This window comes from Vicugna pacos, chromosome 22 (genome assembly GCF_048564905.1).
Source record: "Vicugna pacos chromosome 22, VicPac4, whole genome shotgun sequence".
NCBI classification, from domain to species: Eukaryota; Metazoa; Chordata; class Mammalia; order Artiodactyla; family Camelidae; genus Vicugna; species Vicugna pacos.
The window spans coordinates 21,881,352-21,893,924 of record NC_133008.1 but is presented as its reverse complement, the minus strand read 5'-3'; the positions used below and the strand labels follow the sequence as shown (position 1 = coordinate 21,893,924).

General features: G+C 52.2%; 1 protein-coding gene across 4 annotated transcripts in view; it reads right to left on the bottom strand.

Annotated features, from left to right (window-relative positions):
• The window catches only part of UNC13A (unc-13 homolog A), a 58,751-nt gene extending 47,318 nt beyond the window's left edge, over positions 1–11,433 (bottom strand). For all 4 annotated transcript variants that reach the window (XM_072946975.1, XM_072946972.1, XM_072946974.1 and 1 more), the window contains exons 1-3: positions 11,412–11,433; positions 2,059–2,088; positions 1,373–1,472 (exon numbers count right to left, since the gene is read on the bottom strand). In XM_072946975.1, coding sequence (XP_072803076.1) covers positions 1,373–1,472; positions 2,059–2,088; positions 11,412–11,433 — 152 coding nt within the window. The remainder of the gene's footprint in view (positions 1–1,372; positions 1,473–2,058; positions 2,089–11,411) is intronic.
• Positions 11,434–12,573: the final 1,140 nt, after the last annotated feature.

Sequence of the window (12,573 nt, the reverse complement as noted above, 5' to 3'; positions counted from 1 at the left end):
ATTTATCTTAAGGAATGAGCTCCTTGAATATATCTGTTGACTGTGACCTGATCATTTAGTAAGTGGTTTTGGGGGAGTTGGGGACCACTCTGTCCCACCCCCTTCACATTTTCCCCAGAATGGTAGAACCAGTTCCTTCCTTCTTTCCCCAAATGCTCTTCTGCTCCAGAATCTTAATTCTGGAATCTCTCATGGTCTATCAGTGAAAATCCCCAGCCAGGGTCTTATCAGAGGTTGAGGGTTGCCTGGGTCCAAATCCCAGCTCTCCCAAGTATAGGCTGGATGACACTGGGTGGGTGGCTTTGCCCCTCTGGTCCTCTGTTTCCTTATCTGCAAAATGAGGATTACAGTAGCACCCTCCCAGCCAGGGTTATGGGCAAATGATTTAATCAAAGCATTAGAAGCGGGCCTGACACATCATCAGTGGGTGGGATATAATACGAAGCCCTGAGTGGCTCCAGATTGAGGCGAGGGGCCAGGTCATGAATTCATTCAGTTGTTAGGCATATATTTATTGAGCATCCATTGTGCACCAGGCCCTGTCCTTGGCATAAGTGTCACAGTGCCGGGACAGAGAATGACAGGGCCCTTCCCTCTTGGAGCTCATAGTCCAGGGGAAGGGGCCAGAAATGTGTCAAAACCCACACAAATGGGGTTAGCGGGGAGGGGAGTGAAAAAAATCACACAAATGAATAAAATAACAATTAGTGACAAGGCTTGAAATGACTCTTCAATTACAGCTTGGGGATGGTGATCAGGGAGGACTTCCCTGAGGAGGTGACACAGCTGAGACCCAAAGGGCAAGAAGAGCCAACTAGGAAGGGAAGAGAAGGGAAGAGAAGAGCAAGAGCAAAGATCCTGGGGCAGGAACAAGCAGGGCATGTTGAAGGAACAGGGCAGAGGTGGGTGTGTCTGGGGCAGGAGACCCAGGAGAGATGGAGCAAGATATTGGCATGAGGTCACAGGGGCTGGGCCTTTGGGGATGGTGGGGAGGATATGAGTTTTGTTCTGAGGTTGATGAACTATGAGCCACAGGCAAGTTTGGAGAGTAACAGGATGTGATTTGCAGTTTTAAAAATATCTCTCTGGCTGCCTGGAGGAGAACAGATTGTGAGAGGCAGATGGCAGCGGGAGGCCAGGGTGGAGGCTGTCGGGCAGTGGGGACTTGGCTGGTGCCCTCGGAGATAAAGGGAAACAATTGGATTTGGGAAGTGCTTTGGAGGCAAAGCTGATGGCTGGACATGGGGGCTGAAGGAGGAGAGAGGGGAGTCCCAGACAATGCCCAGGTGTCCGGCTGTGCCCTGTAGGACCAACAAAGCGCCTGGCTGTGCCAAGGGGCGAGGCTGTTTAGGTCCAGTCACAGAAGACTCACAACATGAAATCCTGCTCCCAGCTGGGCTGGCTGCCCCGTACGGCGATGGTCGTGCTCTTGACATTCTGCACCTTCAGGGTCACATACGTGTTGAATTTCTCTGTAACGATGAGAACAGAGGTCAGTGTAGGGGCTCAGGGATTCCCCCATGCCCCTTCTCAAGCTATTGATGACCCCGATATGATCCCCCAGGGGCTGTGAATTCTTGGGAGCCACCCCAGGTCCAATATACTGAGGTTCTTCTGTGCCTCCACCCCCAGATCAGCCCCCAGAGCCCCACCCCAGCTCCTCAGAACACAAGGCAGGGGCCTTGGTGCAAGGGAGACGTGGACTTTTGGAATGCCTAATCCCGATGCTTAAAAATGACTGTGTCCAATATCTTTAGATAAAGAAAACTTTTTCACCTCTCTGAGCCTTACTTTTCTCAACTGATCTAAGAGTCCCTACCCTGTCTTTTAGGATCCTAGTAATCACCACTGGCTCAGGATGAGCCTCATTCCCACTGGGGTCTTCAGGGGATGGCTGGGAAGACTGCTAGGACTCCAGACCAAGTCTGACACTGTCCATGATGCTCAGCAGACATAGATCCCAAGACCCCATCACTGGCTCAGACCCCCACCAATCTCTCCAAGAGACAGACAGACAGACAGACAACACAGGATAGGGCAGAAATAGAGGTCACTTACCTTGGGCACCATCAAACTTGGCTTTTTTGACTGTGGAGAGAGACAGAGATAGGGAAGGGAGATGGGGAGAGAGAAGGGGACCAGAGAGACAGAGACACAGACACATGAAAATAGAGACATAATGAGAGAGACACAGAAAGAGACAGAGTAAAGAGAGAGGCAAAAAATAGAGAGCAAAAGAGACAGATAAAGAGATCAAAAAGAAAAAAAAAGATAAAGATGAAGGTGAAATCAGAGACCAGAGGCAGACAACGAGAGGAGAAATAAGGAGAGAAGGGAGGCAGGGATGAGAGGGAGAGAGAGAGAAGCCATCAGACAGATGAACACAGGCAGACCTAGGGGTGGAAGGAAGTATGGACCTTGGGAGCAGTCCCTGTCCCACCCCCCTCCCCATCAAACTCCCCCGAAGCTCCCTCCCTCCAGTTATGACTTTACGCACAATTGAACTCGATTCAAAAGAAGGAAGGCAGGTGGCAGGAGAGGCCTCCAACAGGAAACCCTCCAGGATTGCTTCGGAAGAAGGAAGAGATTTAGTGAGAAGGAGGTAGGGGAGAGGAGAAAACAATCTCCAATGATTCCAATCCACCTGTTAGGCCAGTGAGACTTGTCCCCCAATTGTTCAGCTCAGTCTGTCCTACCAAACGATCCCAGGGTTTGGGGTTTAATATTCAAAAGGAGTTGGACAAGGTGGGAAAGAACAACCCAGAGACCTGACTCCATAGTGCATAGAGAAACATTCCAGTCCTGGCCAGGAGGTTGTTAGAGCTTGTCCAGCCCAACTTGCCTGTGAAAGGTGCGACCCAAATTACATCAGGGTCAAATGTGGTCCAGTCTCCTCATACGTCACATAACCCCTCAGCCCCAAGTGATTCAAAACAATTCCACTCTTTGCTGGCTTTTCTCACAGGATATTAAACTTTCACTTTCAATATCTCTCAAACTCTGCATCTGTTCCCAATGTATTTCTCCACCATTCACTCTCTACTCCCACCCAAAACCTGCTCCCAAACTGAGCCCTCTCGCCTGCTTTCTATATTTTGTCTCTCTTTTACTTTTCAAATGAGTATTTTTTTTGACTAGGCAATACACGCACATTTTACAAAATCCAAAGCAATCAAAAGATTATACAATGAGGATAAGGCTTCTTCTACCCCAGCTCTCACTCTCTCTCCGAGGTGCAATCAACATTACCAGTTCCTTGTGGAACTAGAGATAGATAGTCTGTGCATTCGCAAGTATGTGCACATGTACATTATTTTATTTCTTGCACAAATAGTAGCATTCTATACCCTCTGCGGAACCTTTCTGTTTCTAAGTATGTCTTAAAAAGTGTGCGCAAGTAAGTTGAAGGATAAATTCCTAGAAACAGAATTGCATTTCTGTTCTTTCTTCTTTTTGAGAGTCAAGTTCAGCCTTTTTCTGGGCACATACCATGGCCTCCTATCTGGGGCTCATCTTCACATATGGGATTTGTATCTCTGTCTCCATCACTTGAATTTCTTTCTTGAAAAAGCACCTGAATGGGACCAGTGAATAAAGAATTTCTATCGAGGACAGGGGAAGTAGAGTGGTTTTAAACACTTGTCAGTAAATACTATTTGTTCCTGTTGCAGACAGACCGTATGTTTGGGGTGGGGTGGTGTGGATTGATGCCCAGAAGCACTGAGTGAGCTCCTCAGAGCTGCAGAGAAGAAGAGAAACTGAGTGTCTCCTTATGCCAACACCATCCTTCCCAAAGACCCAGACTTTAAGTGCAAATAGGTTGCACATTATGCCCACCACACCTGGGTTTTGGTTTGGGAGTTAGAACACAGATAGAGCCCTTGGCTGGCCATTGGGAGAGGTGAGCACTGGTTCAGGATGGAGTCGGGTGGAGCTGGGTTCATCTTACGGTGCTGTGTGACCCTGGGAAAGTGAACCTCCCTGTCTGAGCTTCCATGTCTGTCTCCTGCTGTATTTCTGTTTCTGTTTCTTTTCCCACACTCAAAATCTGTCACCATGTCTTGTCTTCTTCAACCTCCCACTCAAGGCACATTACTGCATGTGCAAAAATCCCTCTCTAGAAGGAGAGGGTCCCTATCCCTGACCCACAGACCCCCTCTCATACACGCAACCCTACCCAGCCCACAGGGAGCTCATCCACCCAGCCCCTCACTCCTGGGCCTGGTGAGGCTCAGGGGCACTTAGGACTGTGCACAGGAGAAGCTCCAGGCCTCCCTCCTAGGAGAGCTCCAGCTTGCAAACCTGATGATTCTGTGAAGCAGGAAGGATGCAGGTGGAGGGCGGGGAGGGGGAACGGTGGGAGAGACACAGAGGTTGAGAAAGGCACACATGGAGGGATCAACATGGGGCGAGAAAGGAAAAGAAGGGAGGAAGAAGTAGAAGGAGGTAAGACATGAGAGTCAGAGACAGACAGAGACCCAGAGAGACAGAAAGAGAGAGACACAGAGATTTCCACTAGGGAGGGCAGGCAGGGGAGATGCTGTGGAGAGGAGAGACAGGATTAGGAGAGAAAAGCTGGGGGTGGGGAGGCACTGGGAGAAGGTAGGTGCCAGGCCCTGGGGGATCTGAGGGGCCCACAGGGGTCTGGCCCAGGCTGGACCCCACTCTGCAGGTCCCGTTCTGTGTCCCCTTTGTACAGATCTGGGACAGGGCTCAGAGGGGAAACCAGTTGTCCAAGGTCTGTCTCTATCCTCTTCTCTAAGGAGAAGATCTCTCCCTGACTCCCTCCTTCCAATTCTGTTTCTCTTCACCCCATCACTGTCTTTCTGTCTCTCTTCTTCTCCTTCTCCGTCTGCCTCCGTCTGTCTCTCCTGTTCCCAGTTTCTCAGTCTCTCTCTCTTTCTTACTCCCTAAGCCTCTCTGGGCCAGAGGGCAAAGGGCTCACTTGGGGCCCACCAGCAATGGGAGATTTCTGGAGGGCTCTAGCTCTGACAGTGAGCCCACAGGCCCCTTCAGAGAGTCCAGGGTGAGGACATCAATGTATGTTCATCACCGGGGACTCAGAGGGAGGAAGGGGAATCTCAGGGTGAAAGACAGGACTCAGAGGAGAATGAGGAATCAGGGAAGGGGACTCCAAGTGGGACCAAGGACTAGGGTGGGGTAGGAAGCTCTTGGGAGGAAATAGGTTGGGAGGGAATGGGATAAGGAGGAGAAGGGTAGGGAACTAAAGAAAGGAAGCTTGGAGAGCTGGAGGAGGCTCATGACGGGGGAGACGACTCAGGAAGGGAGGGGAGCATGGAGGGGTGGGTGGTCTTAGGAGTGGGGCTCAGGGGAAGAGAGGGATTGGAGGAAGGGGGACTCAGCGAGGGGCGGATGTTGCTCAGAGAAAGAACCAAATCTCTCCCTTCCTCTGTCTTCCCTATCAGTAAGCGGAACCCGAGTCACTGTCGTCTTCACCACTATAATTGCATCACATCTCAGCCCAGCCACCTTCCCCCTGCCCGCGGTATCGGGGTCACCAGGGCGGAAGCGCCGCCCCTCCTCCGCGAGCTCCTGGTCACATGCATGAGGCTATTTATAACGTGGGCGCGGAAGGCGTGAGCAACGCGACCGCAGGGAGTGGCGAGTGGGGGAGGTGCCCACTGCTGGACCTTCTGACGGGCTGGCAGGAGACACCACGTCACACAAGGTCAGCAGCCTGTGGGGCCTCCGCTGTCCCTGGGGCGCCCCCATCAGCACTGACTGATTAATGTGGTTGCACAAGCAGATGTTGCCAAGAGCAGAATCAGTGGAAGTAGGAGCAGGGGCTTATTGGCACTGCCAGGCCAATGAGCCTCTGCTCAGTGGGTCTCAGTTTCTGCATGTGAGAAATGGGGCAAGGGAGACCTAGTTGGTTTCACTTCCTTCTTCTCCCCTTCCTCTTCCTCCCTCTCCCTGTCCCCTTTCTTCATCATTATTAGCATCAGCATTTTTATACTATCATTACTAATATTATTATTATTACCATTACTAGTATCACTGCTATTTTTATTATTTGGTTGAGTTCTAACTGTGCCCCTGGCTTAGACGATCCTGGATTCTAATTGAGGTAGACTCCAGTCTTGAGGCACCTGGTCCATAACCTGCCAAGCTTAAGGGTGGGAGTAGGGGAATAGAGAATTCCAGCCATCAAGGGAAGTGGCTGAAGGCCTACCCACTGGACGTGCTTATTGGGTGTCAGAAGACACTGCAAGTGGTGGAAAGGAAGCATAGATAATTCAGAAATAGGACCTAGGATGTTCGGTACTTAAAATGTGATGTCTATAGTGGACATGGGCCTTCTGATAAGGACAGTGGTCCCGCTGGTTTTGATGTTGAGGAGAATAAATGAGGACTCTCATCTTCCGTAGACAGAAATAAGCTGGAGTCCGATTAAAGCCTTAGGTGTGAAAAACACACCAAGAAACTTGACAGATATTTCTGTCTGTGTTCTTTACCAGGTGCCACCTAGAACTAGGCCTGGCATATAGTAAGTGCTCATTAAATAGTGTTCACTGAAGGAAAGAAGTCATCGTCTCCTCCAGCAATCCTGCCCTGGGACCTGGTCCCCTGGAGCGGACGCTGTCCACTGTGCTGAACCCAGCGGCTCCTCCTGAGCTGTCCGCGGTGCTGAACTTTTCACCTGCCCACGTACCTCCAATGAATTGGCATCTCTTTCGCCCACTGTGAATTACTGAGACCTCCTCAGGACTGAGAACGCAGTGAGCTCTCAGAAAATGCCCTACACTCACAGACCTCCTTCCAGAAAGCTTTTAGTCCCCATTAATAAAAACACCATCATTGATTTTTCCTGTCTTTGGCTCACACACATATCGAACCCTTCCACAAGCCAGGCGTCATACCAAGGGCTCTGCATACCTCATCTGACTGGAGAGTTCCAGCAAACCTAGGCAGCGGGCACTGTTACTGTGCCTATTCTACAGATGGGCACACTGAGAAATGAAGAGGATATGGGACTTTCCAGGAAGTGGTGGATTTAAGGATTCAAATCCAGGCCTGCTGGACTCAGGCTGGATGTCCTGGTTGGCACCTCACAGAGGAAGCCCATCGTATGTGAGAGGAAAGTGAAATGCAAGATAGGGAGGTGGCTAACCTTGTTGCCCTGAAAATGAATCAGAGCCGACCCTGGAGGTACCCTGTGAGGCTGGTGAGAGCAAAGACCCATATGCAGACCTCCCCTGACTGGGTAGTTGGTATCAGGAATGGAGCAGTAAAGGGCAGAGGGATTTGTGAAGACTTCCTGGGAGAGGGCAAGTGAACAGCCATGATGAATGGGGAGATCATAGCATGTCTTCTCACTGAGTGGATGAAGAAAAAAGGTGATACCAGGACAGATTCTCACACCATAGAAGGGACTTGGGTGTCTCCCAGATTCTGGAGGCTGAGAGGAGGCTCCACCTGCACCCCCCAGTTCCCAGTAGGTTGTGAAGTTGGGCAGCTACACCTCTGGCTATGTGGCATCAGACAAGTTATTGAACCTCCCTGAGCCCCAGTTTTGTTCATCTGTAAAATGGGTTGCTGTGAGGATTGAAGAGGGCAATGGGCATAAAAGCCCTCAACACTGCGGTTGTGGGGTGCTGGATAAGAGGGGCTGGTTGTAGACATTATTTTTAGTTGTGAGGCAAACTCACCATCACATGCATTTGCTAATTTATATGCAATATTCATTCATCAAATATTTATGAAGACTTTTAAACATTCAGTGACCTGGCAAAATGCCATGAGACACATAGGAAGTTCTAAAACCAAATCTCTGTCACCACGCTTTTGCACTTGATGTGCCCTCCACCTAAATCATGATCTCCCTTCTGCACAGTTCCCCCTCATCTTGTGAGACCCAGGCAAATGGTGGTGGTGGGAACAGGGCAGGCTTCCCAGAGGAAGAGAGCCATGGAAACGCTCCTCCCCAACTCCCTCAGCCCTTCCCCATCTTTCCCACTCTGACCCAACCAGCATGAAGCCAGGAGTAGGGCTGGGTCCCAAGAGCCAGGAACAGTGCCTGGCTTATAGTGGGTGCTCAACCCTTGGTGAGTAAGTATATGAATGAATTCACAAAGGAACTAGTTGGCACTTGCTGTTAGCAGCCTCAGGACTCTGTCAAGACTTAGCAAGTGGATTAAGGTGGAGGGGGCAATGGGGCAATGGATAAAGAAATGAGAAGGTGGTAAAGGCAAGGTCTGTACAGGGGGATGGTCTCCCATGTGTTAGTGCAGGGTGTGCACAAAAGAACTGGCATTTGTTTGTACTGGCATGTGTATTTGTTCACGTTACCATGGCAGGCAGTTGAGTGTATATGGGTTGAATGTATAGAGGGACGGGTACTCGTGTACCATTTGAGTGCAGGTGATGTTCTTCATGCATGTGCTGGGGAGTGGGGCGTGACTGTATGTGCCATATGCAGGTATGTGTGAGCTTGGGTACATGCAGGCTTTTGAATGATATGTTAGGCAAAAACACGTATTGGAGTATGTGAGTTAAACAGTTGTATGGCATGTGCATTTGCTTACTTTGCAAAAATGTACACACTTATGTGAATCTATGTATATTAGCATATGTCTGTATACATCCTCATTCATCTGCTCAAAGTGGCTGCTTTGAATGTCCAGCCAAGTGTTGTCATATGTGCATATGGTCTTGGCATGTGCTCATGTGTACACAAGTGTTTCTTGGGGTTTGGGGCCTTAATAGGTATGTAGGTATAGGTACATGTCTGAGTATTATGGCATGGGTGGATCTTTAGGTGACATGCATATTGTGAACCTACATCAAGCAATGTGGATACATCCATGTGTGTGCATGTGCAGGCACATGCTTTTATTTGGGGGGGACCATGTCTGTGGCGCAGAGTGATTGTGTCCAGTATATATGTATGTGTGTATGTTCAAAGGGGCATGTGAATGCACATGTGTCCATGAATTTGTAGTTATAGTCATGTGGTCATCGTAGAGACTTGGTAGGTCCTGAGCACTTCTGTCCACACAAGGCAAATCTGGGTATGACTGTACCACCTTCAGTGTGTGCAGTTATGGGCAAATGTGGGTGAGCCCCTGCTTGGGGGGCAGGTATTTCCTCAACTCCTAGGATGAACTTAAACCCAAGGAAAGCCTTTTCAGCCTAGATGCCCTGCTACCTCCCCCTTCCCCCTCAGCCCTCAAGGCTTCCCACTCTGGACATCACCCCCACTTCTCCCAGCATATCCCCCTCTCCCCACTTCTCCTTGTCTCCCCTATCCAGCCTCTCTCAGCATCCTGCTGCTCCCTTTACACCTCAAGGCTCTGCCTCCTACCTCACCCCCAGCCTTGCTCCTCCCAGAGACCCCCCTCCACTCTGCTGGTGACTCTTTCCTTAAAAGTTCCACGTAATCATCCAACACGATTCTTTCTCTAGGCCTCCTATTCAGGAAGCCTCACCCCTCTTACTGCCTCTGCTTCACACCACCCCTGCAGCCCAGACTCCAGTCTGCGTCAGAGTTAAGGGTGAGATTCCAGAGAAGCCCAACTCCGAAGGTGGGGGTTGGGGGCAGAGGAGAGAGCTAGGAGGAGTCAACCAGGAACACCCACATTGACCCTCCCCTCCAGTGCTGCTCCCTCCCAGGTGTTAGACAACTCAGAGGAGGGGGAAGGGCTAGTAGGGGGTTTGGACGTTCGCCTTCTCCTCCCCTTAGGCCTGGTCTGTGGGAGTTGCATGGGGGTCTAACCCACTTCCCAACTCCCCTAACTCCACAGGCTAGGGACTGAACGAGTTGAATTTTGATCTTACTGGCGCTTCTCCCACCATCAGCCCCGCCCGTCGGGAACAAGCTCAAGGAAAGGATCCCCTGTCCCTTTAAGAACACCCGCGTCCACGCCGGCCCAGCTCCGCGCGCGAGCAGCACTCGGGAAACCACCACGGCGGGGAGCCGGCGGGCGGGGCTGGGTTTGTGAATGGAGCGGCACAGGGGGAAGGGAGAGAGGGGGAGGGTCAGTGGGGGCGGTTCCCAGCTCCCGGGCCTGCCCTTCGGTTTCAGGCGGAGGCCGGGGTTCAGTGCTCTCTCTCTCTGTCTCTCTCTCTCTCTGTCTTTCTCTCTGTCTCTCTCTCTGTCTCTCTCTCTCTCTGTCTCTCTCTCTCTCTCTCTCTCTCTCTCTCTCTCACACACACACACACACAGAATATACTCTAGGCTGCCTGAGGTCTCCTGAAGCCGGCCATCTCAGGCTTGGCCAACACACCTCTCCCCCACCCCAGCCTTTTTGAAGGGAGTAGAGGTGAGAGAGGCGGACCCCAATCCTTAAAACTCAAGTTTGAGACCTCTGTAAGCCCTGAGCCCCGGTTCACCACCACCCCAGCTGCCACAGCACCCTGCTGAGAACTCAGAGTTGCCCCCAGACGCCTTGATCCAGGTGGGCTGGATTCTCCATAACCCTGCTTCAAAGGTGCGTGGTGGGGGGGGGCGGTCATGCCCCTCCCGCATCTCTCTCCCTCCCCTCACCCCAACGCAGAGCGTGGGTCTGGGCGTGGGCCTCGGTGCAGATGGCGTTCTGGCCCCAAAATAGCTCCACCCCACCTCTTCCTCCCTCTCTACAGCGCAATGTGGGTGAGGTGAGATTGGCCATGAGGGGTGCAGGGGGGAACTGCACCTTCAAGGGGTCGGCTCCCTACGGAGAAGCCCAGATATGCGTTCCGAGGGGCAAGAGCGGGCGGAGAGGGGAAGGCCCTCAGGCGATTCCCCCAGCCCCTACTAGGGAAGCCAAAGAGTCAACCAGAAAAGCTCCCCCAGACCCTAGAATCCCAGCCCTCTCAGAATTCTGGAAGGGGTCTCCACGGCTCCCCTCCCAGTCCTCTCCACTCCCAGGGCTGAAGGATACCTAGAGCTCGCGGTAGTCCTAACGGTTAAGCCCCCCTACCCAAAGCTTACACGCTCAGGGCTTGGAGACAACCCCCACCCTACCCCGCACTCTTCTCCCAATTCCGAGCCCAGTCTGCTGCCCAGCCCACAGCACAGGACTCCTTCCAAGTACCCTGCAGAATTCATTCGAATTACCCAGCTCAGCTTCTTCCACACAGACCCCCCCTAATTGCTTGGTCTACACGGACGACCCAGTCTAGACCGTTTCCAGACAGAGTCCCACATCCCTGCCCGCGTCCACACGGGCCTCCGCGTTCATCCGTGTCCACACGACCCCCAGGAGCGGCAACCAAGACCCCCTCAGAGCCCAGCTGCGTCTACACGGATCACCCTCTCAGGCGCCCTGACTCGTCTACAAGGGCTGCCCCCTCGAAAGTCCAGCCGCATGTACTCGGGTCACCCCCTCAGGAGCCCAGCCGCGTCCACACGGACCCCGAGCCCAGTCGGGGTCCACACCGGTTCCCCGCCCCGCAGTCTCGCCTCCTACCTCCAACGCAAAGTAGAGACATGTCTCCGGGGTCGCCGGCGGACCGGCTCTGTCAGGTTGGGCTTTAGCGGCCGCTGGGCTGGGGCATGGCGGGTGCTGCAGCCCGCGTTCAGTTCACGCCGGGGCCCGGCCTCCGCCGCCGGCCATCTTGGTTCAGCACCAGGGGCGCGGACAGCTCCTGACGTGGCAGTGATGTGGATGGAAGGCGGAGCCCAGCGACGCCTGATGGGGTGCGGGCGCCGCAAGCTTGGGGGTGGGGGTGGAGTTTAAAGGGCCGGAGCTGAGTCCCGGCTCCCGGACCAGAGGGCGATTTCCAGGCAGGTTCCCTTCTGGTTCTGCGTGTTTTTGTCTCTCCTTTGACTCTCAATTTTGAGTCCTTTGCTGTCTCTGCTCTCCCTGAATACCTCTGTTCCTCTGTCTATACATCTCTGTCTCCTTGCATCTGTTTCTCTGTCTCTTTCTCTCTCTGGGTCTCTCTGTTCCTCTCTCTGTCTCTCTCGATCATGTGTCTCCCGCTGAGCCTATGTCCAGCCTCTCTGTCTCTACAAAGTCCTGTCTTGGTCTCCCTCTGTGTCTCTGTTTCACTCAGGCTGTGGATCTTTGCACACACTCGAACTGGATTCCATTCTTCACTCCCTTGTGTAACTGGCAAACTCCTACTCATCCATCAATGCCCAGTTTGAACATCCAGAAAGCCTTACCTGATTCCCTCAAACCTAATCCTTACTCCACCTTTCAGGACTCCCCCACACCCTAACTCTTCCTCTGGTTGGGCCCTGACCCCAACACAGCTCTGCTCACTACGCCTCCTTGTACATCTAACCAGGCAGTTCCATGTGAGCTGATGTCCTACAAACCTGTTCACTGTATATCTCCAGTACCTAGAACAGTCCCAGAGGCTGAGCCCCACAGAGTCCCCTGCCCCCAGCACACACGCAGAGTCTCATAAACACAAGCCATATATGGAGTTAGTTACAAGGGAGGCCTGTGTCCAAAACCTAACTCTGCCTCTAATCACAGGCATGACTTTGGGCAAGTCATGTGACCACTCTGCCTCAGGTTCCCTATCTGTAAAACAGAGATAATAGGACCTGCCTCACAGAGTTGTAGGAGATATTACATAAATTAACATCTGAAAGCACTTGGAATAGTAATGTATAAT